Source organism: Nipponia nippon, unplaced genomic scaffold (assembly GCF_047370975.1).
Source record: "Nipponia nippon isolate SJK-2023a ecotype South Korea unplaced genomic scaffold, ASM4737097v1 scaffold_2, whole genome shotgun sequence".
In the NCBI taxonomy this organism is placed as follows: Eukaryota; Metazoa; Chordata; class Aves; order Pelecaniformes; family Threskiornithidae; genus Nipponia; species Nipponia nippon.
Genome location: NW_028262336.1, coordinates 129160614 through 129187919, shown reverse-complemented (window position 1 = coordinate 129187919; position 27306 = coordinate 129160614). Strand labels below are relative to the sequence as shown.

Genomic DNA, 27306 nt, shown 5'->3' with positions numbered 1-27306 from the left:
ACTTCTTGACCTGCTCTTCGGTGCTTTTCCCTTTGCAAATCTACCCTCTTCCTCCTCTTTCTTCATCATTTCTGATGGGGAAGGTAACTTCACAAGCGCGTTGGGATTAAATTTTGCCTTTCTTCTGCCAAAGCTATTTTGGTCATCGCAAGACACTTCCACTTGCATGTTTCTCCCTGGGAAATTTTACATTCTTGACACATCTCTCTAGTGCCAGCCTGCTTAACTATCAGAAGACAAACCGGTCTCCGTGTGCCATCTGATACAACGTGAGCTGAGTCAGAACCTTGTAGAGACGCTATATATTGGGAACGTGGTTTCTCGAGGGAGTATTGTGCGTAGATGTATCCATCTCATTGCCCTCTTCCTCAGACACCCTGAATCCTTTGAAATCTAGCAACTGAGAGGAACCGAGGAACTGTACCGTACATTTAACATATGTATTTTTTGACAAGCACAATGGGTGTGGAAGCAGGCGCAATTTGAAGGTACAGCAAAGAAATACAGTAAAAGTCCACGTACAACCAAGACATACTGAAGAAATCTGTGCTTTTGTCTTCTGCAAGATGTAGTGCCTGAACGTAAAACCTTCGATTGGCACATTCACAGCTCAGTGGGTTATTTTTGATCTTTTTCTCCCGGAGACAGAAGGTATTTTTCCTTGTGATGTTTCAGGGAGCAAACTCCTTGATTAAAGTTTGGGTAAAATATGGCTTACACCAGAGCGCTCCTGTACAATTGATACATGCCAGATGATATACAATGACTGTAGTTGATAACCAGAGCCCATATTTTCTTCTTTAAAATGGAAAGTTTCTGTTTTGTTAAAGGTTTTTTTGTTTGTTTTGCTCAACTGTTTTTAAAGGAGATTTTAGAATATGTCTGATAATACCTCTGGGACTGGCAGAGCGCTAAAATGACTGTGGTTAATGCTACACCGTAGTTTAGAACCAGAGGAACTCCATCCTTGTCAAAACAGTATTTAACCACTGCTGCATCAAGGCTGGATTTCGATGAAGGCAAGCACTGAGAGCAGAGGGTGCTTGACTCAATTGAAGGTGGCACAATTCAAGCATCACCTGTAAAGGAGGTCACCACCTTTGAAATTCAGTAATTTGAGAAAATAAGTTATCCTTGTAGCTCCTTTGCACTTACTCAACCAACTCAGGTAACTGAACTAGAACTTTTGTATTTTCAGCTTTCATTTTGGTGACAACGGTAAGGAAGGTTGCTGGGCGTTTTGCGGCTGTTACTTCAGCCAATTGGATAGATCTGATTTGCCTTAAAATAGCTTTTCATTTCTTCACTGCCTGTGTCCCTTTATCTATAAGCTATGGGAGACAAAAATTTGCTGTCTCCACTGATCTGTGTTGCAGAAATAAGGGAAAAGTTGAAGCTATTTCCTCGGTTTCTCTAATCCTTCTTTCAACCTGCATCCTGGACCCTGAGGCTGGGCTACTTGAATTCCTCCTCTCATCTTATTTCGTCTCTATCAAACTAAAGACTCGGATGCTTCGGTAGCCCGGTGTGAGTCTCGCCAAGCAGCATAGTTGGTCCCAGGGCTGACATAATTTTTCTCAACGACGATGGGAGATTTCCCATTTGTGCTCAGGTCTATGCCCAACGAAGGTCTTGGGGCCTCCGCAGCAATTAATCCTATTTCCACTTAATTATAGGGGGATGCGTTTTGGCTCATCATTAGGATATCTACAACTCTCAAGAGAGTATTTGTACCAGATAAGATTTGATTAAGATTCATTATGGTGCTGTTTACTTCGTTTGATTAGTTCAGCAGCTTAGGTCCATTTTTAACTGTAAACGGAGGGCTGTTTTCTCCCTCCCCTTATATTTGGCTATGAATATTTATTACTGTGCTGTGATAACACTTGCGTTTGCTGGCTGGGCTCCTGTTCTATCTTAGGATCTAATCTATTAATCGTATGCTGCGTGTGGTCCTACTGCATCTCAAGTAGACGTAGCTACGTTTCAGCCTGTTGTTATTTGTGTGTTCTCGCAGTTGAACCTTTCAACTGCAAGAGCGGTGTCGTTCTCTGCTCATAAGAAATGTGAGAAAAGCTAATTCCATACGCTTCACTAACATAAAAGAAATGGAATAAGGCTACCAACCCCCCAAAAAGTTGAATTTGTAAAATGTCACTTGCTGCCATCTATGGCTTTGCTCAGGAAACATATGCTCGGGAGAGCTGTGCTGAGTAAACAGATTGCCTTCTCGGTGTGAGGTTTGTAGGAGCTGTTTGTCTTTCCGGCTAGGCAGAATGAGAACTCGCCTGGAAAAATGCCGCCGACATCCACAGACCAGGAATTTTGAATTCTTTCGGTGAGAAGCAGTGTAGTGAGGACATCTGCAGAGCTGAGAACGTTGTCGTTGAGCAGAGCATCATCAGAGCCCTGAAGCTGTGTTATGGTATTATGAAGATGTACAAGTCTTAGTACTTTATCGGCTATATCCAAACATTTAATCATTCTCACTGCAGTGTTGTAAAAATTATACTGTCGTATTTGAGAATTTTTACCTTCAATTAATACTTTCTGGTAATTATTTTTCAGAGACTTCCTGTAAGTGAGAAATTTGGAGAGCATGCAGTATGCTCAGATCCTGCTTTAAATATTTCACAGTATATTTTTTGGACAAACCTGCCCGTTCTGGTGTGAGCAATGAGAAAAGAAGTCTTTAGAAGACTGGGATATATGAATTCACGATAATAACAAAGGATTTTTTTTCGTTAGCAGACATTTAACAGAGGAAGGTATTTTGTGGGATGAAGGGGCAGGAAGAAACATGATGTTTTGAAGGTAATGATGAAATACAGTTGTAAAGATTCCTGGAAGGATATAGTCAACTGAAGAGCCATATTTGCTCTCTCTGTATCTTAAAGATCCCTGTGTACTGTAAAGGCTAGATATCCTAATATATGGAAGCAAATGGGTAAGTCATTTTGAAAATGTCCTACAAATAATAGTCATCATGACTTTAAATGTTGCTGAGTTGAAGAATAATTGCTGTACGACTTCAGGCAGTAGGCTGTGTCTCAGATCTTTTTGGTAAAGGGATCAGGGATTAGTCTGGGCTACAAGAATATTAATGCTGCTTGTTTTGTAGATTTTCTTTTTGTCTTTTTTTTAGTCAGTTCTTTTGAAAGGTGGATCCCACTGAAAATCCAACCTGGTTCCTTAAACCTGTCGTTTGAAAGCGGTGTCATTTCATAAAGTCGTTCAGGTTAGGGGCTTTGGGGGTCTCTAGTCCAGCCGCTGCTTAAATCTCACTGAATCTTTTGACTATGAAATGTATACCACAGCTTTCACTGTATTAAGGACCATTATTCATTACCAGGACTGCAGAGAAATGTGTTAATGAAGGTTTGCATACATACATTTTATATACATTTCATTTTCTGCTTACAGAATGTGGGTAACTTCCATTCAGTCCCATTACCAGTACCCTGGGAACAACTTCTTAAACCCTACAAAATGCTTCGCTACTGCTCTCATCTGCTCTCCATCTCCTTCCCCACCAACTGCTTTCTCTGTTTGGGAATCTCTAATGTTTTTATATGCCCGAGCTTTGGAAAACATTGGGCTGGAGCTACGCAGGTGGGCTCTTCTCCATGAATAGCTTCGCCTCTGGTTTCTTAACCTTGGCATTCACGCTTGAGCCACGTTATCTGTGTCAGTGTTTCATTTCCTGGTTGCTTCACCCCGACACTCTCGTTTGATTTAACTCCGTCCCGAATATTTAGCATATAAATTGTCTAGCTCTGCTGTAATACCTGTAGAAACTTCCTGCTCGTCCTCCTACTTCAAAAAACCCCACTCGATGTTGTGTTGAAAAATGTCATTTATTAGCTGGTTCCCTAGCTGGTGCAGAAAAAGGATTGGGTTTGGGGTTTTTGGTCCCGGCCAGGTGAATTCACAGGGGCTGGTGGTTCCAGGACTCGCCGCAGTCGCTCTGCCGCAAGCAGTGGCTGAGCTTCGCCTGGAGCCAGGTAGCAAGAGTCTTTTTTTTGGCTGCAGAGAAGACAACAGGAAGCCCAGGTTAGAGCAGAAAGAATCTCTCTCTGACCTGTTTTTTATAAATCTTTGGCATCATATGGTCTTGATTTACAGTCCTGCAGACAAATGCTGTACAGCTGAAATGACTGATAGACTCCCCTTTCAAGGCTGAGCTCAAGTTTGTGCCTCAGGGATCAAAATGTTAGGTGAGTCGTGTTGGATAGGATTTGGTTTTTGATTGGGGTGGTTTTGGCGTAGCTAGCTATCCACCCCAGACATCAACGGGACAGTGGAAGTTGAGCTTCACGGATTATTTGCTCACGCATCCCTACTTTAATAGCCCTGGACTGTGATTTAAAACTGATTTGCCGGGGAGGGCTTACGTTGGGTTTTGAGAAATTCGTGGCATTCCAATACTTGTTTTTACTGTACTCACAGTTACTTGTACCTATCACTGTGCAAATAATTCCGGTGGCCCCAAATGTAAATGATACCGTATTTCTCATTAAAAGAATGGTTTCATTTTCATACTTCTTTAATTTAAGAAGCCTAGAATTTAAACAAAAATTACTCTAAATGGGAAAAATAAAGATAATGTCTTTTCAACCTTTCCATGTTATTTTCTTCTCAGCTAAAACAATTTGCCAAATGAGACTATCTGACCCGCTAATGATTTTGTTCCTGCCACTAGAAAAAGATGGCAGTGGAATAAAATATTTCTCACAAAAGATGGTTTAGGTCTACTTGTAATCCTCATTTAGTCTGATTTTAATGTCTGAACATGCTGCCAGTATAACCTGTGTCTAAAATAAAGGATTCTGAATTCTTTAGGAGAAAAAATAAGGGCTTGAAGGGGGGTTCAGGTGGCTTTAGTACAGATGAAAAAGCACGGGGAACGTACGGCAGGGAGAGCAGCAGTCTCCGGTGGGCAGGGGACGCGGTCTTGTTCTGCGCCCTGAAAAATCGCGGAAAATAAAGCATCCCTACTGTCTAGAAACACCATTCAAAACCGAGCTTAACCAAATTATTTAAGGGGCCACAGTAGATCAGCTTCGCTGGATTTCTGTGTTTGCTTTTTACCCCAACACTTTTATAAATGACTTTAAAAGCCTTGTAACCAAGGTGTTTTGTGGGATGTAAATGAACACTTGGTTTCTTGTAGGCCCTTTTCTTTCTGGGAACAGAGAACAGCTAGGTAATGTATTCGTGCTGGTTTTAATTTTCATTACTGCCAAAGCAGTTGTTTATCTTCATCTTGTGCAAGCTGTAGGTCTAAAGCCTTTGCTTAATTAAGACTGGAACAGTAAATAAACAGAAGCATTCCTTCTTCCATGTAGAGCAACGATAGGTATGTGAGAAATAGATAACAATATTTATATTTTAAAAAAACTTTGGGTTTTTTTTCCTTTCATCTTCTTATAACCTACCATCAGCTAAGGCAAAAGAACAGCTCAGAGAAGCAGGAACCACCCAGAACACTGTTTGTCAACTTTGTGGGTGGCTGCCCGTTTTTAAATCAGTGTAAAGATATCTCAGTCCTTAGCTATTAAATAGTAATGGGTAAATAGTAATAATTGTAAATAGCAATTTCACTATCAAATAGGAAAATATGTGTCCTACAGTGAGACTTAATGAAATTTGGGCAGCACCCAGATTTCAGAGCGAGTGCTGGATTCCAGCATTCCTGTGCTTTCGAAACCCAGCTGCCTTCCTGGAGATACTTGGTGTTGCTAGGAACGTAAGTGGTTACTGGATTGAAAAGATTTTCAGGTCCATGAGCTTCTGTCAGAGGAGGTCACCAAGTCAGGGAGTACGGCGTGTGTGTCCGCTAGAGTCCGTTTTGCTGAGAGGGGCAATTTAAAGCCTTGTTTAGTTTTTCATTTGAAATAGGTGATCTTTTTGAGGGAAGAAGGCTTTGAGAGCTAGCGCAGCCTTTTTTAAGGGTATTGTAGTCTGATGCGGTTTTGCAGCGTAATGCAAAGCTGTGATTTGTCAGCAAGTACACCACGTCTCTTCCTATTTCAATGCATCGCTTTCTCACTACCTTCCCACATCTGAAACGGAAAGAGAAGGCCAGGCAAGCTGAAGATGCAGGCTTTGTGCAAGGTGGGTCCCTCCTGGAAGAAGTCAGGACTCCAGCTTGCAGAATCCTCACCTGCCAAAGGGAAGAGCCTACCCTGCGCCCGGGTACACAGACAGAAGAGCTTGTTGCGTGACTCGATGCTGGTGAAAACACTAGTATTTCCTCCGGCTGATCCCTTGTTTCCCTCTTCCTTAACATTTTATTCTGGCATAATGAAAGCATCAAACCCCAGCTAATTTAGACATAGTGATACTTGAATGAAGTGCTTGTATTTTTAAATATGTAGCTGTTCCTGTGTGACAAGCAGAATAAAGTTATACTACTGTCTGGTATTTTTTTTTTTTTTCATATAGGTAGGAAGCTGTTAACCCTGGTCTACCAGTATAATTATTTAGGTAAAAATATGTATGTGTGCTTGTAAATAGCGTTATACATCTTTCAAGTGCAGGCCTGACCTATTACTGTAAATACTTTTATGGCTTGTCTGCAGTGGAATGAAACTTAAAACATTTGTGGTTTGGAACAAACATTTGTTGAATATTAAGACTACTATGTGTAAATAGAGTGGGGTAACTCGATTGGATTTGCTGGGCACCTTGAATTAAAAACTCTTGTCTGACCCTTAGCAAGTGCAGTCAAGGATCTTGGAGCAGCTTGTTTATTTGAGCTAACGAGTTTGTACAAACAACTTGGTTTCCAGCCGGCTGAGTACTAATATGAACTACAAATGTTTATAGCATGCCTAGACTGATGTTTGTTGCTGTTGCGTAACTCAAGCTAATTGGAAGTTGCATAACGAGGTAAGCCAGCAAAACAACGAGGCCGATCATTTCCTAGGCAGCTTTTGTTGAAGGCATACGGAAAGTCCTCGTAAGAGAATGTCAGAATATAAAGACAAATTGGGGGATAGCTACTTTACTCCACAAGTATGTATATACATACATGAAGGCACCTCAGCTCGGTAACGTGGTAGAACGGGGAGTTTCTCATTAACAAGCTAAAGCCAATGACTTGCACTGACCTGCTTTGAGTCAATCTGTCCCACTTTCAAAACTAACAATAAAAGGAGGATGTGTCCACCGAAGCCGCTAAGCCACCCGTGCCCTTCCACAGTCACAAATCAACCCCGTAGGAATCCGTTGCCTTTCACTAGGTCGTCCTCGCGCTACGGATGTCTGATCTCCGGGTTAATGTGCGGCCGCCGAGGTTGGAGCTGACCGCGCTCCAGCATCATGCGAGCAGGTCAGTCGCGGGTGTGGGAGCATCCAAATAAGAGGCAGGATCGGCGCCCATCTTCACTGGGTGCTGTAAAGCCGCTCATCTCCCCTTCTTTCAAAGCAAACGGCGTTAGAAAGTGGGTTTGTTCAAAATCTTGAATGCTTATTAACAGGAGAGGTGCAGAAATTGGCATCCCGGGATTCAGCTTTTTTGGTGTAACCCTTCTGCGCTAACATCTTTGGTTTAAAAGTGTGTTCTCGGTTCAGCTTGATACAGTGAGAAATCCACTTCTCAATTGGATAAGTGCTCCTAAAACAAATTTTTCCAAAGAAAAGGTTAATGATTAATTAAAATTATTGTTTCCATGTTCTTACAGCTTTCAAATATACAAACTGATATAAGTAGGGGCAAAAGGAAAAAAACTAAGTGAGAGAGATTGCCTTTCTAAGACCAATAAAGGGATAAAATGCCTACTCCGTTCCCCCCCGGCACTCAAAATAACACTGTGTAACACTTCTGATTTCAGACCTTCTCATAGGTTCTGCTTTTGTAAGTATTTACAAAGTTCAGGTTGGGGCTTGGGCCGTACAAACTCACAAGGTTTTCAGAAGATGCTTGATGCCGCAATTGAATGGAAAGGATCTGCCTTTCAAATGGAAATGCTGCCGCGTGGATCGATCTTCGGACTTTTTATTCTTTTTAAATCGGTATTTCCTGAATCTTGACTGAAGTAGTGGGATGCATATGAATGTATTTTACTTTTTTCCTCATTTTCTCAGCTATATGAACAGTATTGACAGTACATGTTAATCATTCACCTGAAGACCGCTTGCACGGAGAAGTGGAAGCTTCACTTGGCTAAGCGTCTCTGGCTTTTCCCGTGGGAAATACTTCTCAAACTTGTCCGATCCTTCAGTCCCCGTACCTAATTACGTGGGAGAGCACGTGCATGCAGCTGTACCCATATGAAGATACATTTCACGTAATAAATTCTACTCTAACAACTGATCTGCTTTTTAAAAATCACATTTCTTCTAATCGGAATTAAAAATAATCTCTCTCGAAAGGAGTTTCATTGTTTGAAACAGATTTAAAGTCACCTTTGCGGTTAGTTTTAAAATGAAAATGGGCCCTTGTTTGGGGGTTCAGCCGAATGAAAGTTAAAGTCTTTTATTTTCTGACTTCTCTTCTTAATAGAAAGATAATAGTAAAGTGCAGCAGCATGTCAAAAAGAAGAAAAATACCAGTATCATTCCGGCTCAACACAATATTTTGTATATAGTAAGGATATTCGTAAGAGAGAGAAAAATCTATGTAGCATCAGTTGGCATTTCAAGTCACTGTACATATATTCTTACATAGTCTACTGTGCTTCAGCCGCTACAGAAAAAGTAATATCCCTCTAATTTTTGCTTAGACCCATCTATTTTTGCTGCTTTTGCTTGGTTTCCCAGTGCCGCTGATCATTTGATCTGTCGGTACAGGCAGTGATGCTGAAGTATGGGGCTTCTGATCCCTGTGGAAGGGGCTGGAAGGGTGAGGAAGGAGATGAAACTTTGCTGCTTGCACAGTAACTTGCTAAGGATGAACGATGCCGTGAAGGGAAAGGCAGCAAAACCTCCTGGGCGGTTCGGTGGGTTTCTGTTGCCGCCTCCGTCGGTGACTCACCGAAGGAGCTTTGGTAAATCACTTCGTTTTCGTTCCTCTGATGAGCAAGTGCAACGGGATGATGAGGATAGGGCCGGACTGGACATAAATACCCTTGATTTTATTCCTAGGTTTGCCCCCCACTTCTTGATGCAATCTTTAAAATTCTGCTTTGCTTTTCTTGAAATTCTGCATTTCGCTTTTCTTGAAATTCTGAATTTCTTCATGCTACTCTTTTCCATTCCTTCTGTTTAGGTTGTTAAATAATTTGGATCAGCGTGGTGGTTTGCCATGAATTTGTTAAAGCCTTGGCTCCGTCGGCCAGAAAGCATGCCAGGATGCTGAAGTGAACCCAGCTGTCAGAAAACCTAAATTTTCATTCTGTTCTAAAGACAAAAATCATGAAACTGTTTGTTGAAGTGTATTTAATTTTGGAATTATTAAGATATTCTCTCCATAACAAATAAGCTTCCTGTGATCTCTGGCAAGTGCTGATGGAAAATAACCTCATTTGGGGGGTTGGGGGGTTTGTGTGTGCGTATCGCATCGGATTTATTTCTGTATCACATTCAGTTTAGTCACCAGCCCAGAGGGTATCCAGGCTCCGCAGCCCAGGAGTATCTCTGATTTTAAAAATACTGTGAAGCAGTGGGTTTTGTCTGGGTTTTTGCACTTTGAAAATAACCTAAACTAACTGACCACTAGAATATATTAATAGAAAGTTAGCGTAAACTAATAGATGTTATTTTAAAAACCCTAACTTGTGAAATTGGCTGTGCCTGTACTTTTACATCTCTAGAAAACCATTCCCCGTCTCTTGGCTCACACCGCATTCCTGCAGGCAAGGAAATGAAGAACTGGACTCGTTTCCGCGTGGAGCGGCTTTCAGAGCCGCCTGAGTAATTTGCAGATCAGGAAATAACACGTTTGAATCGTGGCAAGGAATGAAATGCGATCTTGAAAGAATTCTGACTTGCGTGTGTTTTATTTCCTCAGATAATTAAGCTGAAAGCAGAAGCCCGCCTCGATCTGTTGAAGCAGATCGGGGTGTCCGTGGATACGTGGCTAAAAAGCGCGATGAACCAAGTGATGGAAGAACTGGAAAACGAACGCTGGGCCAGCCTGCCTTCGGTGACCAACAACGGCTCTTCACACCTGGTACGGCTTCCAACCTGTAAAACTCACTTCGTCTCCACGTTGCTCTTTCCTAGTAGCGACTCCTAACGTAATATTGAATATAAACCAGAATTGATAATATTTGGTTGGCTGGTAGCTAACTGGAAAAATCTCATATCTTTACATGGCTGAAGCACGTGTCTCAATTTCAGGCAAAAAAAAACCCAAACCAAACCAAAAAAAAAAAAAGATTTCTGGGTCTGTTGCTGAGTTTACTTTAGATTGGTTTTTCTGACCTTGGATAAGTGCCATAACATTTATTTGCCATCTCCTGAAAAGAAAAATGTCTGCGTGTTTCTTTGAAGTTTCATTAATAGTTTACGATGTTATCTGAGATGCTTGGATGCAAGGCTGTATTTTTCCAAACGTTTCAAAAAAATGTTGACTCCACATCATCTCTTCAAGAGTTGTTTATGTGCAGATCGCAGTGAAAGTCATCAAGAAAGCAAAGCCTGTTTTCCTAATTGATTTGGATATTTGAGATGAAAATTTGATTCGTGAAAAAGCAGTGGAAGGCTTTGGAAAAGAGGCTGTCCGTTCCTGTGAGCAGGGTTAGATGCTTCCCTCAAAGATTCGTCATCGATTTAGATGTTACCACTATTCACCTGCAAGTTACTGCCCTGTTACTTGAGATACGTTAACTATTTGACTTATTCTTTATGAATACCTAGTTTCATTAAGGCAGTACTGAAGTTCATTTGGAACAGACCACAAACCTGGTCACTACTGCATTTCATCCAGAGAGGTGGTAACTTTTTCAATTGCCTGAATATGTCTTGCTGTGTCCGAAGTCACGCTTAATCTTTCGAAGATTTCATCCAATATACCCCAAATTGAACTAAAAAGCAACTTGGATCAATGGAAGACTGGTAATGATTTTTTCCTCAGTAGTACGTAAGACTAATTGTGTTCCTAATTCTATAGCTGGTTTGCAAAATAGGCCAGAGACATCTCCCATCTGTTTAGCTTGGAAGAAAGCACATTTTTATGTAATTCAAGAACGAATAAAAAGCAAACTCTCATTTCTCTCCCCCCTGAAGAACGATACATTTCGAAAAAAGGAGCGGTAGCTGAATCAAACAGCTGCCTGAACCCAGAAACCCTGTTCAGAAAACAGGGAGTGCTAACAGAGCTCATATTATCTTTTTTTTTTAATTCCCCTACATGGCCTGCGATGCTCAGCTGTCACCTTTGGCAGTAAAACTAAGCAATCTGTTGCTCTCCACCAGGAACCAACTAAAATCAAATTCCTGAAGGTTTAGTCAGTTCGCCTGAAACAAATTCTACATTTTCTGTGCGTGTTTATGTATTTAATATTTAAGAAAATTCGGAGGCTTTTCTGAAGTCTTGGTTTGCATGTGGATACTTCCCTAGCTATAGTCTTCATACACTATTAAAATGACAATTGCAATTAAAATTACTTAGTTCACGCTTTCTTTTTAATCTCAAATGCTTCGGACATATACAGAATATATCTTCTGTATAACAAAACTTTGAGGGGGAATGGGAATGTGGTTTTTTGTTGCATTGCAAATGATTTGGAGCATGGCTTGCTTTCGCTGCCCACCTAAGGGAAACAAAATCTCCATTTCAGCAAGTTTGTGGTATCTACGCACAAAAAATCCTGTTCGTTCCCATGTTTCTTCATGCTTTGCTGCTGCTTTGTTGTTTTCTTGGTAATGGTGGCAAACCCTTAGAGAGAAAGGGGTTTTTGGATGTGCAGCTATTTTCATCTATGTCAACTTTAGTTCAAGAAAGTGAGCGAGCACGGAATGGAGTCTCAGCAAATCCGGATACTCCTGAATCCACTCTTTGCTTTCTTCAGGGTGTTAGGATGTTTCTTGTAGGATGTTAAACACGGAGCTCAGGCACAGTGACAGTGCTCTGTAGTGCTTTATTCCCGTGGTTAGTAGTATAATGCGAGATTAAAGTTGGAGTATGCAGATCCAAGCTTCAGCCTTCCCAAATCCCAAAGGAGTTCTTGTGCCGAGCTTCTCTTCAGATCCTTTCTAGCCAGGATGGATGAGGATACGTTACATAGCTGTGTTTAACAGTGTTTTTTTCCCTTTCTTCTTGTACTCCGCCTCCTTTAACTTCCCATTGTGCATGCTGGATTCCGCCCAAGGCCTTGTTCTCTGCCTCATCAGCCGTGCCAACGGTTGGCCCTGGAGCCAAACCCTGTGCTAGTCCCTGGCGAGCCAGCAGATGCCACAGCGTGGGAGGTTAAACTCTGATTCTTATTTTCCCCTTTTACACTTACATACGGCCCCGTATAAAAAAAGATGCTGTTGACCTTGGCAGGCCAGATGAGGACAGCCCATAGATGGAATTCTTAGAACTGTTACCGAAATTACGTTGCTTGCAATTCATAGAAGAATTACAGCGGCGTGTAACAGGCAGCACTGTCACTTCATCCTTGATGAGCGGGCAGCGTTTAATGTTCAGAAGCCAGCTATCTGCCGTCCTTACGGCCTGCACACGTTTGCTCTTTGTGTTGGTATTGGCCATGACATAATTTGTTCAACAACACTCCCGATATATTTTCTTTTAAAAAGCTAAAAAGAAGAAAGCAGCATCAATGGCTTGGTATCACTGTACGTATTTAACCAATAATATAACGAGCTGAAGGAGTTAATATCCCATCACTTATCCAGTTGGCTGACTTTCTAATATAATGATGAAATGCATAATCCTGGCAGGGAATACTTTTTTCCCCCAGTGTCCATGCCCAAAAAAGTTAATTGTCATTTTGAATTTTAATTGTCATCTGGAAAACGTAGGCAATGCTACTCTTACATATTCACGTTGTTGGGAAACGTTTCTGCTGCCTACCACAAATGTGGTTTATTCAGAAAAGGAAGAGAGTAATGTCTTCATGGGGTTTGTGTTTTGTTTTCTGTTCGCTGGGACCTGAAGCTGTACAGTTACAAGAAACATGAGTACAGTAGAAGTACGGTATTGCAGAGTTAGAAATAAAGTTTGCAGTTGGTACATTTACTGTGAACGTGAAAATGGGTGCTTTTAACTGTAAAGGGACGTAGCATCTTATAACTGTAAAAGCTTATAGCGTCTTTCAACTCTTAGGTTACTGGTTTGTGTTCAAGCCTGATTGCCATCTGATAGCGGCAACCTGTGCGAAACAAATCGTGGTTTCAGTCCCTAAATGCGTGTATTGCAAACTGCCTCTGACTGATCGAAGCCTTCGGGCGCTCCGGCAGACCGCTCCGTTAGGGAATGGGCACGAGATTTCAGCCTTTTTTAGCTCCTACGGGTCATACATCCAGATCGGACTGGAGGTGGTTTGGTATAAATGGGTTCTCTGTCCTTGCCAGGGTCTCCACCTTTCCGAGGATACGTAAAAAAGGGCTTTTGGTATATTTTTTTGGTATCGAATCTCTTTTTGTGTAGGACGTGCAATAAAACAAGATATATATTTGCATACCATTTTTCATATGTATAACCAAGCTATCTTGTCACCTTCTTACCTGCATTTATTCTTATGTTTGCTCTCGGTGTAATGCTGGGTGATGTATTTATCCTTTGCTTCTGCTGTCTTTCATTCCCGGACTCCGTAGAAAGACGAGCTTTATGAAACAAACTGCCAAGTTTTCTGTATCATTAATGCTGTTTTCCCTCTGTGTGCCTACATTGCAAATGATTCTATTCAAGGAGCATGAGCAGCCCACACACTGAAAATTAAAATGTATTTTTCCTCCTCATGTTAGAAAACCAGGACCAGATGTTTTACGAACAAGTCTTTCTAGACGTGATACGCTAATTTCCATGATGTTTCATACGGCCGTCAGCTGAATGTCAGCTGTGGCTGCTGGGACATAGACCATGCACAGCAAAAGGCAGTTAAGAACTAGAGGGGGAAACCTTAAATTTGCCGTACTTTGTAGCTGGCTGTTAATACACCAAAGCATTAGATAGGTAGGACAGCGATTTTTTTGTTACCGCAACATCCGTGAACGCATTTAAGTAGCAAAGGATGCAAACTGCACTTGAATGAAAACGAGTGGGGAAAAAATAACATGAATTACAAGGACGTAGTCTAGAAATCATAACGTAAAAATTAATCTAAGGCAGAAAATCACGAAGTTTTGTGCTCTTCTACTCCAGGTCTGGAAGAGCAAAGATGTTACGGAGCAGAGGTACAGAGACGGTTGGTGTAGGGAGCCCGCACAGCTCCCTTCGCTTTCTGGTCTCAGCCTAACTCTCTGTTGATCTGTCAGCCTTTTAGTTTTCATGAGGAATACCAAATTCACTCCCAAATTAAAAGGAATAAATAAAGGGAAGATGGCAAATACATAACAGTGTTGCCTTTGATTCAAAGGACTTGCCTGTTTTCACATGAGATAAAGTGTTTATTCAAAATTTAAGCCAGGCAGAAGGCCAAAGCACAGCTTATGTCAGCGTTGCCCAAACTACATTTATAGAAACTTGTATTTTTCCAGTGTATTGACTTCAGTTTTTATTTAAACTTCTATAGCTAGTTTTTAATCATCATCCTTTCTCTAAGGATTTTTTTTTTTCCATAAACTGCAGCAAATCTATTGTGCAGAATACACCAGCTGGGAGGATGATTTTTTAAAGATTTTTTTCAAGGATATGTATTTCCACTGCAGTTTCATTTTATAACTCGTGGTCGCAGTTACATTAATCTTTTAATAGCATAAATTCTCAGTGAGTGACTCTTTTTTCCATTCAACTATTTGCTATGCCTCTGAAACGGCATCTCCAAAGTAGATTAGTCACTGTTTCACAGCTTGTATAAAATAGATAGCTGTCCACCGTTGAGCTGGAGCTCCCAAAATCTTCTACCGTTCTTTTTAAAGTCCACAGGCCTGTGCTTGCACGGAGAAATACAGCTGAGTGAAGCAAAGATGTAATTTGGTGACAGCTCTTACTCTTTTGCTTCCCTGTATTTCTTTTGTTTGACGACTGCTTTCCTGATGTTATTTGGGAATCCTGTGTTGCCTATTATGTAGTCAGTGCTTTTTTTGTCCAGTTTCAAGAATCGTAAGGAGCAAAAAAAACCAGACTGAAGAATATTGATCAACTCATTTTTATTGTTATTTCTTCACTTACTTCTATTTGATGGTATAATGCCAAATTTAATTTGTTTTAACAGATTAATGCTGATGCGGAAAAGGAAGAAGGTGAAGAGTTTGAAGACAGCATGGATGTTTTTGATGACAGTAGTTCTAGTCCTTCTGGTACTCTAAGAAATTATCCTCTCACCTGCAAAGTTGTTTATTCCTATAAGGTTTGTGATGATTTTTTTTTAAATTTGATTAGAAAAATGAATAGTGCAACAAACAAATAACAGATGTCACTGTTCTGAGGTAGAATGTCAGGTAGAATGTCAGCTTTTGGCTCTGTAATGGTGCACATTAAATATCTCTAATGTCTAGCGGTAACAAACTGCAGCAGTGCAAAATTCATGATGTTGCGAAACAGATTTGTGCTACAGTTCAGCAGAGTACTGAAGTCCGTGCATGAACTGAAGTATGTCACAACAACCCCAGGCACCGCTGCAGGCGTGGGGAGGAGCGGCTGGGAGCTGCCCGGCGGGAAAGGGCCTGGGGGTGCTGGTCGACAGCCGCTGAACATGAGCCAGCAGTGTGCCCAGGTGGCCAAGAGGGCCAGCGGCATCCTGGCCTGTGTCAGGAACAGTGTGGCCAGCAGGAGCAGGGCAGGGATGGTCCCCCTGTGCTGGGCACTGGGGAGGCCGCCCCTCGAATGCTGTGCTCAGCGCTGGGCCCCTCAGCCCAAGGCGGCCATGGAGGGGCTGGAGCGTGGCCAGAGCAGGGCAGCGAGGCTGGGGCAGGGGCTGGAGCCCAAGGCTGGGGAGGAGCGGCTGGGGGAGCTGGGGGGGCTCAGCCTGGAGAAGAGGAGGCTGAGGGGAGCCCTCATCGCTCTCTGCAACTGCCTGAAAGGAGGCTGGAGCCGGGGGGGTTCGGTCTCTTCTCCCCAGGAACAAGCGATGGGACGAGAGGGAACGGCCTCAAGCTGCGCCAGGGCAGGTTTGGGTTGGGTATTAGGAAAAACTTCTTCACCAAAGGGCTGTCAGGCCCTGGCCCAGGCTGCCCAGGGCAGGGGCTGAGTCCCCATCCCTGGAGGGATTGAAAAGCCGGGGAGATGTGGTGCTTGGGGACATGGTTTAGTGGTGGGCTTGGCAGTGCTGGGTTAACGGTTGGACTCGATGATCTTAAGGGTCTTTTCCAACCTTGAAGATTCTGTGATTCTGTGATTCTATGTGGAGATGTCCCTGCCTGGCTTCAAAGAGACAAGCTGCCATTAGAAGCTGTTGTAATTGCTGTTGCTGAGCTGCTGTGGCTGTATTAGAAATGCCTTCTCCGTGTTAGGCACGCTCGTATGCTGTGCAACAAAGCTCTTCTTTGTACTAGGATCGTGAAACCACCATTCATGAGTTAAAGCTGTGCTGACAAACTGCATTCACGCTCTTTACTTCTGCTAGCACTGCTAGGTCAGTTGTAAATCACACCCCTGCGGTAGCCGGAGCCAGTGGCAGGCTTAGTCTTAGAGTACGGAGTAATTAGGGTCTCAAAAGTAAATAGGGTTCGACGCCCTGGGTGGTATTCAGGGTGCTTCCATCTATCCTCTTGAGTGAAAAAGGGTCTTGTGAAGGTCAGTAGGTGTACAGAAGTACCCTTATTAATATGTTTTAAAGTGTGCTACATCATAAAATTTTCAATTTTTTAAAACCCATAAGTTCTAATAAAAGTCTGGATGAGAATGTTCTTTCCACAGCCTGTCCCATGCACCCGAAAACACTTTTATTTTCTAATCTTCCTGTTATATACTTCAGGCTTCTCAGCCAGATGAACTGACCATAGAGGAACATGAGGTATTGGAGGTTATTGAAGACGGAGATATGGAAGACTGGGTAAAGGTACCATGTTTCCGAGATTGTTTGCTTTTCACTATTACTTTTAGAAATAGAACTTGGGACGGGAGAAAGTATTTGGATTCTTTTCGGAGTGATATGCAAAAGCAGAGCATCTTTTCTGTCGTTCACTTACAGGCACGGAATAAAGCGGGTCAAGTGGGTTACGTGCCAGAGAAGTACCTGCAGTTCCCGACCTCCAGCAGCCTGCTGAGCATGCTGCAGTCCCTTGCGGCACTGGATAGTCGATCACACACCTCAAATAACTCCACTGAGGCCGACTTAGTCTCAGGCACCCTGAATGGAGACTCCAGTGGTAAATACCAATAAATAAATAAAGAGTATATTAAGCTTGTTCTTGAAAGCATTCCGCATATCGAGTTTGGATGTTGCACGTGAGAATTTCTCGTATTTGACCTGTATCTGACTACAACCGTTCTCAGTAATTCTCTCATATCACATCTGCGTAATTTACCTGGCTATCTCATAAGAGTTGAGATTAACTAAAATTAAGGAAAACTAAAATAATTTGACTCGGCAATTATAGAATCACAGAATCATTTAGGTTGGAAAAGACCTTTAAGATCACCAAATCCAACCATAAACGTATGTATAGTACTTGTTATGTTTTTTAAGCTCATGCCAATTACACTTTTTTTTTTCCTCTTCCGTTCTTCAGTCTGTTTTGTAAAAGCACTTTATGATTACGAGGGCCAGACAGATGATGAGCTGTCCTTCCCGGAAGGAGCGATCATCCGCATCTTGAACAAGGAAAATCAAGATGATGATGGCTTTTGGGAAGGAGAATTCAATGGACGCGTCGGGGTGTTCCCATCAGTGTTAGTTGAAGAGCTTACGGCCTCAGAAAATGGAGAGACTCAGTGGATTGGAGATATTCAGGTATGTAAAGAGGTAAAGAGTTGCGGTGCTACCTTACGCGTACGATATTAGTTTGTGAGGGTGATTTTGCAAGGCTGCAAAGATCTGCTGCTTCTTTAGGGGGGGAAAAAAAAAGAGAACCAATTTAAGAAGAAAAAAAAACCTTTTAGTTTCTTACCCAGCCTAATAATTATCAACTGATACATTTTGGCAAATGTAACAGATTTGTGCATAAAGGAAAGTACTCGGGTAGAAAGGAAATGAACCAAAGGAGAAAATTCACAGCCTACTTCCTGTAATTAATTTATGGCATAGACTGAGACATCAAACAGAACCTGGCAAAAAGAGAATTACAGGCTCTCTCAGCCCTAATTTAATGTTTTCATACTTAAATCTGTTCTGTATCCTCTCAATTTTTGAAGGGCAGAATACTGCTGAATATTGTATTACAGTAATTTTTGCAAAAATGTCTCATTTCAGTATAGTTCTGTAATCCTTATATCACACTAGAGAATCAGGCACGTTCTCATGTGTAATTGTGGTGCTAGAAACTGGGCTTCCATGTTCCCTACAAAGTCATTTCTCCATTATTTTTATTCATTGATTTGAGAAGACCGTGAAAACTTAGCGTTTAAATGATATATATGCAATCGAGTTGGGATAACACTCATGATCTTAACGCTTTTGTGTAAATATATGTGGGGAGGCACACTTGGCCAAATGGCTTTTGAAATAACCTTCAAAAAGTCTGTCTAAATTATCTGGGAGAGGATGAAAATTTCTGCTCCGTGGCAACCTATGATTTAAAAATATATATATATATAATCCCTGTTTGATATCTTTCCTTCCCAAACGTACCTGACAGCACTTTTGACAGATAGTTTTTCTCCAGATGAAAGTTCCTAGCGTACTGATGTGTCGGGGAACTTCACTGCACCTCGGTGTGTACATAAAAGCCGTCGAGGAGTAAGGCTTTCGCTCTTTTTAACACAGGTATCCCCGACTCCGAAGCCTAATAACGCCCTTCCACCGCTGCCGCTGTATGACCAGCCTCCCACTAGTCCCTACCACAGTCCGGATAAAAGAGGTTCTCAGTACTTCCCCAGATCGCCGTCAACTAACGGTAAGAAATTTTGTGATAGGGAAAGAAACGTTTCAGCTAAATGCTTAATTTAGCTTGGTCACATTTCAGAGGGGGGGAGAAAAAAAAGCTTTTTTTGCAACATTAAGTTAATTGAGCGATACTGAGCGGCTTGTTTGTGATGGGTTGTTGCTTACTCTTTCAGAAAACAGCTTCAGTTCAGAGTCCCCTGGATTCTCACAGCCTCCGCGAATTCCTCCTGAAAATTCATATGGCAAACTGCGACCTGTAAGTCAAAAACAAATACCGTTGTTTTTATTGATGCTACAAAGTTTGTAAGGCCAAGTCTAGGTAAATCGGGATAGGTACGTTCAAAGGAAGATGGTGATACAGCACCTGATGATTTGGCTCTCTGTGTTCTGCAAAGCCAATTACTATGTATAAAAACGCGGTATCTCAGCTGAATACTGCGAGGAAAGGTCTGTTCGCTCCCCTTTGATAACACCGTAGATGTGTCAAAAAGCTACAGAACATGAGAGCTATTTGAGATTAAGCCAACACTAGAACAAAACAAAGCTGCGCTTGTTTGAACAGCAGGTCACTGCGTTTAAAGATGACCTTGAATCTTATCCCTCCCCTATCCTTCATCTAACCTGCCCTTCTGTATCTGCCTTCATAGATGTAATACCTGCACGTCTCTGTGCGAGGCATATGAATCATGAAATCTAACCTGGGAGGAAATTACATCTATAATGGTAGTAAAATAGATGTTAGTCGATAAACTTGTACTGCCTTTTCAGGCGTTGGGAGGTTATTGCTGTTCTTGCCAGATGTAATAACCCCTAAAGAGGACGCAAAAAGAGGTGGCGAATAAATGCCAGAACAGTTTAATCGTGTGGTTTGTACAATTGCTCCTTCTCAGAGGTTGTGTTGCCAGCCGCGCTGTGTGCCGGCAGACAAATCTGCTTGCCAGCAGTTCGATGTAGTATGCGGTCCTTGGGACTCCATTGCATTTCGGGTTAAACTGACTTCCGAACCCCTTGATTTGAGGGGTTTGGATTAAAAATTCTTAATGATAAGGTCTATGTATTTTGTGATGTCTTTGCTGCCTAGAAAGAGAGATTTTGCCGGAAAGGGAAAGGAAGAATTTAATCACTTAGAACTTGCAAAATCCATCTCCTAGGATTAACTTTGAAATGAAGTCTTGGGGGTTTCAAAGTCCTAACCCAAATCATATTAAGATGTAACATTTGTGTTTTCTTGGCATTCTCAATGAATGAGGTTGCAGAAAAAGAGCATTTCTGGATATTCAAAAATTATATTCTGTATATTCGAGTAGTCAGTGAGTTAGCCTTATTCATTGCCATGCACAAGGCAGAGATAGGACTGCATCGTTAAGTTTTTTAAGTATTGAACAGAGAAGATTCACGCTATCTTATTCCCCTGTCAAAAGACACTGATTCAGCTTTTCCATGTTGTAGATTTATATTTACTTCATGAGTTTCTCGCAACTGACTGACTTTTCAAGATACTGTTACAGTGTCATCCCTTAATGAAAAGGATTTCTCTTAGTATTGCGTTTTAAATATGCCTGGTTTGAAAATACTGTGCAGTTTGTTCTGGTATTGCTCCACAATTCATGTTTTCCATAGCAAGTCACTCTGGTGTATTCTGAAATCATGTGATAAAAACCCTGCATGAAATGCTGTTAAGGTAGTCTCTATCAGGAGCAATAATAACTTTATTGATGTGGCAGAGTGCAAAAATAGCACCAGATTTCAGGTGTATATTGTTCGGGTCAGCGATTGATTAAATACGAGGAAGCTGCTTAGGTGCAACGAGGGATTCTCCTAGTTCCCAGTCCTCAGAAGTTCCAGGCAAGATTTCAGCATTTGATGTAAAGTCCAAAGTCCGTCCCAGGTTTACGTACCGGATTATCCCTGGGTACGCCAGACCAGATCGGTTATTTCCCTCAGTGTGTTTACACTGCCGTGGTTGCTGGTCATCCTGGAGAAGAATCACCTGAGAGTGGTGACTCTTTACAACCAGGAGCCTTGATGGTTTAATTGGAGGCTGCTGGACCCGAATTCAGCTGGTTACTCACTGTAGTTCTGTTGATCTTCATATATGATCTGTACATTTACGTCATCTTGAGGTATAAGCCCAAAGTTGCCGTTTTAGTCTACAAAAGTTCTGAAATTTTGAGTTTTCTGATAGTTACAGGCTGGTTCTGGCTGTTTCAGGTGCGAGCAGCTCCACCACCTCCTACACAGCATCATCGCCGGACAACAGAGAAGATAGAGGACGTGGAAATTACTCTGGTGTAATGGTCGGACTAGTTAAGTAGTAGTGCTACAATCAAGACCAAACGCGGTATTTGGTCAATCTCGTTTTTAGGCACCTTTGCATGATGAAGACTTTTAATAGAGCAAGAGATAGGGAGGATTTTATGTGGCAGTGACATGGTGGATTCCTTCCCACAGTCATGACTATTTTGTGCCTTTTTTTGTTTGTTTGTTTTGATTTATAGACATCATTCTTCCTCTCTTAGCACAAACCGAGACGGGCCAAACAGCGAGCAGAGGGTTGCCTTGGAGCAGGTTTCTCTCTTGGCTGAAGACGGTCAATTTTTATACGGAGGCTGAGGAAAGAGCCTCGTTCATGCAACTTAGTCATAGCATACCGCGACCACGTGCATTAGTACAGTATATTACTGTTGCCATAGGAATGTGTTAAAGATTGTCAATTCTTCAAGTAGCATTACTTGTCTGATTAGGTATTAATCAGATCTTGCGGAATGAAAAAGGGAACTGAAAAATAAGTATACGGAGAGGCTGGCTCCTCTTGAATCCCCTTGCAGAAAGGAAGAAACAGGAAAAGAATCTTATAGATAAGGAAAACTGATGCAGATCATATGGCGTTAATTGCATTAATGCACACCTCTTCAATAATTAACAGTTAAACAGAACTAAATGTTCTTTGTATTAATATTTATGCAGTACATTTAGTAATAGAGTAATATGGAGGTGCTGAATTAGTAGCAACATCTTGTTCCATAGCATAAACCAACTGGTAGAAAAGTAAGTGAGATTTTGTCTAGATCTGGAAATTGAGCTTCATTTTTTTCTTAGCAGATTTTGGGGGTTTTGGTTGTGTTTTTTTTTTAAAGTATTTGGGTCACTCTTATCCCAGTTATTGCCGTGTACTTTATTATCCAACGTTAGCAGTATATCTTTGTCATCAGAACATCTGGCTAGAGTTAGAAGTTACATTTAGAGTATTTACATGCATTATTTAGTTTTTGCATTGGATGGTCCTGTAGCATTGTCCCATGCGAAGCCCGGGAACCAGCCAAAGCCAGAGAGCCGGGAGAAGCTCCGGTTTCTGCGGAGCCTTCAGGCCGCCTTTGTGGGCAAGCCCACGGTCTCAAATCACTCTTCGGCAAGAAACAGAGAGTAAAAGAATTTCAAAACTCATTTTCAGTCGGACATCTCTGAAAAGGAAACTTTGTTGTTGTTGTTGGAGCGGAAAGAGCAGAGGATATTCCGAGGTTTAACATGGAGAGAAATGGTCAGAGGAAAGGGAAAAAATGGATGAAAACAGGTTTTCTTTGTGTGCTTACTGAATTATTTTCAGCAATCTCCATCAGATCAAAGCTTCGGTTAAAAGGCATCACAAGGTTGCGTTTTCTGAGCTGTTACATGGGTTCTGTTGAATGCGCTCTTATGTCTTCATTTTTTTTTTCTAAGCCAGTAAGTTTTCTACCTTTAGTTTACTAACAAGGGCTATTTTTTTGAGGCTGCATTTACAAAAAAAAAAAAAAAATCATCTAACAAGATTTTATCATAAACTTTGCACATACTTGTAAATCCCAACCCAGGCTGGGTCTCCGAGACATTCGTGTTTGCCAATCTCCTTTCCCAGTGGGATCTTGAACCAAGAGTGGGGCTGTTGGAAGAAAACAATTCACGGATCGGTTAGGAAATCAGTGACTCTCCAGTGAAGTCTTTTCCATATTGTTCATTTCTTTTGCACCTCTTGTCCTGTTGATCTGTTTGAGGTCTTTTTATGTGTTTATCAAACTTATTCTTAAGTTTAAAAAAAAAAAAAAAAAAAGTTTTTAAGAAAGAGTTAACTGTTTGCAAAAATTTTGAAAGCTTCACAATGCAGAAGAAAAGCAAGTATTGCCATAACGTTCACGTTCAATTTCTTTGGCCAGTTTTTCTGTGTCCTTCATACCTGGACTTTCAAAATTCAGAAGGTGTTATTTAAAGTCTCTTTAGTTGTATTTTAAAATATTTTCTGTAAGAGCTGCTAATTTTATTTAAAAAAAAAAAAAAAAAAGAAGAAAAGTTGTAAAAATATGCCTCCTTTTTAACTATGATTTCTTCATACAGGGCATGTATTGGACGTATCATCGTGTACAGCGTCAGTACACTGAAAGCATAGGTGCAAATGCTTTCTTTATATTGGCTGTAAAAAGTTTGTATTTATTATGTATAAAAAGTTGAATAATAAAAAAGTGGAACTAAATCCATGACGTTGCCTTGGTACGGACACCGCTATGCCTGTGGCAAAATGTCGTTTGCTTTGGGCGTAGATCTGTGACTGAGAGCGAACCTGACGTTTGGGGATAAAAATGTAAATTTTCTTGGGTATCGTTTTTATGGTTTCTGCTTTTACACAGAAATTCGAATCTCCTGCTCAGGAAAACACTTAGGCACATACTTAAAGTGATCTTTCAATATCGCTTTAAGGTCGTATTTGTATGAGGAGCAAAATTATGCCAAAAATGGAGAGCCAGTAACAAAGCTCCAGTTATCAAAATAATTGCTTAATAGCCTTTGGGCAATTAGGATAATTGCATAAAGAAAGCAAGAGAGAGTGATTGATAATAACTCTTCAGTGTGATTGTCCTGTTGATTTGCCCGATTGTGTGAGGAGCATTTCCACTGCCTCCCAAACCTCTCGAGCTTTAGGAGCCCTTTACGCTCTGGGTTTCCCCGTTCCATTTCCTTACTGGTGCTGGGAAGCCACCGGCCGGTGGCCAGCTCCTTCCTTGGCTAGCTGCACTTTCTCGAAGGAGAGTGCTTTCCGCGTTAGGTGCCGAGAGATACGTGAGCTCTGCCCGCTCATCTCCTCCCCGGTTTTGCTTTCAGCTCTTTGGAGTCGAGACCGGTTTCCCCTGTTTGAACGCAGCGCGCTGCAGTCGGGCTCCAGCGCCGTCGGCCTCTGGGCATTGCTGCGGCGTTGGGTTCGGTCTTTAATCTTTCATTTCCACTGTTCACACAGAACGGTTACACAGGCTTTCATCACTTTTCCCCTGAGCTCCTGCAGCCTCTTCCTTTGAGAAATCCCATCTTCCCCTGCTTTTTATATGCATTCACGATGCTCCTCCAAAAATTATTGTTCTCGCTTGCTGCTTTGACCGCTTTGTCCTTTTCTTTTAGCTTCTTGCTCGTCGCATCTCTCCTTTCCTTGCTGCACCACACACAAACCTCTTTGCTTGCGGTTCTTTTCACCGTCAGTATCGCTTATACGTGATGTTAATCCTCAAATCCACCGGTGATGCCACTTTTCATTTCTTCCATTTTTTAACAGCCCGCCTTCATCCCTCTACTTTTTCTCCTTCCCCCTTCCTTAAAAGCTGCGCTGTGACAAAACAAACCCAGCAGATAATGCCCGTTCAGCAGGTGTGCTGTGATTGCATCGGGCGGGCGTTAACACGAGCATAATTTATTTCCATGAAAATCTCTTCACCCTGAAGTGCTTTCCCAACTGAGCGGCAGGCCCCCGGTGCCGCTGTTTCCCTGCAAGCGGGAGATGGCTGCGGTTTAACAGCACGCAGCAGCCGTTATGAGGCAAAAAATGGTGCTGAGTAAAAACAAAGGCTCCATGGTTATATATTCTGCTTGGGATATTTAGAAGAGCAATATGTGTTGGTCGACAGCCGCTGAACATGAGCCAGCAGTGTGCCCAGGTGGCCAAGAGGGCCAGTGGCATCCTGGCTTGTATCAGGAACGGCGTGGCCAGCAGGAGCAGGGCAGGGATGGTCCCCCTGTGCTGGGCACTGGGGAGGCCGCCCCTCGAATGCTGTGCTCAGCGCTGGGCCCCTCACCCCAAGGCGGCCATGGAGGGGCTGGAGCGTGGCCAGAGCAGGGCAGCGAGGCTGGGGCAGGGGCTGGAGCCCAAGGCTGGGGAGGAGCGGCTGGGGGAGCTGGGGGGGCTCAGCCTGGAGAAGAGGAGGCTGAGGGGAGCCCTCATCGCTCTCTGCAACGGCCTGAAAGGAGGCTGGAGCCGGGGGGGTCGGTCTCTTCTCCCCAGGAACAAGCGATGGGACGAGAGGGAACGGCCTCAAGCTGCGCCAGGGCAGGTTTGGGTTGGATATTAGGGAAAACTTCTTCCCCAAAGGGCTGTCAGGCCCTGGCCCAGGCTGCCCAGGGCAGGGGCTGAGTCCCCATCCCTGGGGGGATTGAAAAGCCGGGGAGATGTGGTGCTTGGGGACATGGTTTAGTGGTGGGCTTGGCAGTGCTGGGTTAACGGTTGGACTCGATGATCTTAAGGGTCTTTTCCAACTTTAACAATTCTGTGATTCTATGTGGATCTTGCCCAGCGCAGCAGTTGAAGTGTTGGTCTCTGGAAGTCGGCAGCAGGCCCCTCGCTGTCTCTGTTGGAGCCGGGTTTTCCTCTGACAGCTCTGGTTCCCAGATTTTCAAAAAGGATAATGAGACTGAGACTGGACAGAAGTGATAGGGGTAAATGATGTAATGTACCTTACTACGAATTAATTGTGCCAGGGCTTCTTTTTGTTTGTTTCACGGAAATATTAAAAGAAACCCAGGCACGTGGGCGAGTTCTCTTTCCCATGTAGCACAAGTATCTGTCACTGTTAGCAGTACTTAAAAAGGAGAACAAAACCCCCACCCTCCTCTCCAAATAAAGGACCTTTTGCTTCTCTGCCTATAACATGGAGGACTGGCTACTCTGCAACTTGCACTTTTTTCCTGCTTGCTCTTCCAGCAAGGTCCCTGGAATGAATAACCTGCAAACCTCAGCACGGCCGAGGCAGGAGGAGCAGGAGATCTGCCTTCCTCAGCCTTTCCTTGTGTTCAGCCTCCCAGGAAGCTTGGGAGGGGAGATGCTGCTGCCGTGGAAGGAGCCCTGTCTCCCCACGTCTTCTCCGTTCGCAGATCCGCTGCCCTACGTAAAAATGATGGGAGGGATGGGGGGAAGTACGCTGTCCCCGTCTGTCCTCCTTTGGGCTGGCTCTCTTCAAGAGGTGAGATCGGGCGTATTGAGACCTCGGTTCAAGGATGGAGAAAGTGAGGGATAAAAGGAGAGAAAATTTAACTGAAGTCAGGGATGCAGCAAATGAGCCAATAACAAAATGCAGCTAGGAAAATGCTGACGTGCTTACTATACCAAGTAGTTTCCTACTCCAGGCATTAGCTGGCGGGACTGAGGATTCCAGATCTGGTAGAAGGATCGCTGTAGCAAGTGAGCCTCTGCATTGCAGGTCATTTCATCCAGAAAATAAAAGCACTGCAGTGATACCGGGGCTGGACTGGGGAAGGTAAGAAATCTCTGTGGTTAGCAGAGTTGAACTGGAACAGACGGCAGCCGTGCGCTGAATAACCACCCCTCTGCTCGCAGCAAGGAGAGGAGGATGATAACGGGTTTGCTTAAGTACCAGTGCAGTCGCTCACCATTTCAATACGGCAGCGTTCGCGTGCGGAGTCGGTACAATCGTATTACAGCTGTACTTCCCTACGCAAGCTGGAGAAGAGCGGCAGGCAGAGGAGGCAGCAGGTCGCCAGGCTGTCGTTTCGCATGCTGGAATGCGCTCTACATCCCAAGGGAAACCTCAGCCCTCCCCACCCCCGGCTCAAAAATACACCCTGGAATTTCTTTTATCTGTAGCAGATCACGATTTAGTTTATATCACATACCACAGGCCCAACGGGGGATAAAACTGAGACGGGCTGAGTGAAAAAAACTATCTCCTAGTAAATTATTAAAACTATTTCTTGTGTACAGCCGTCGCCAAGTTTTCTGTCTGAGTGTATGGCGCTGCTTTGAAAGCTGATGAGGTTGTCGTCTGGAAAAGGATCGCAGAATCGCAGATCGGTTGAGGTTGGGAGGGACCTCTGAGGTCATCTGGTCCTGAGCCGCTTGCCCAGGACCGTGCCCAGATGGGATTTGAATATCTGCAAGGATGGAGACTCCACAGCCTCTCTGGGCAACCTGTGCCAGTGCTTGGTCACCCTCGCAGGGAAAAGGTGTCTCCTGATGTTCAGA

General features: G+C 42.9%; 1 protein-coding gene across 3 annotated transcripts in view; it reads left to right on the top strand.

The window, feature by feature from the left end:
* Window positions 1-23541, top strand: part of FCHSD2 (FCH and double SH3 domains 2) — a 166431-nt gene extending 142890 nt beyond the window's left edge. For all 3 annotated transcript variants that reach the window (XM_087758860.1, XM_087758858.1, XM_087758859.1), the window contains 8 exons: window positions 9956-10117; window positions 15270-15404; window positions 16971-17054; window positions 17187-17364; window positions 17728-17948; window positions 18921-19050; window positions 19214-19296; window positions 21252-23541. In XM_087758860.1, coding sequence (XP_087614986.1) covers window positions 9956-10117; window positions 15270-15404; window positions 16971-17054; window positions 17187-17364; window positions 17728-17948; window positions 18921-19050; window positions 19214-19296; window positions 21252-21335 — 1077 coding nt within the window. In that variant the 3' untranslated portion in view covers window positions 21336-23541. The remainder of the gene's footprint in view (window positions 1-9955; window positions 10118-15269; window positions 15405-16970; window positions 17055-17186; window positions 17365-17727; window positions 17949-18920; window positions 19051-19213; window positions 19297-21251) is intronic.
* The last annotated feature ends 3765 nt before the right edge of the window (window positions 23542-27306 follow it).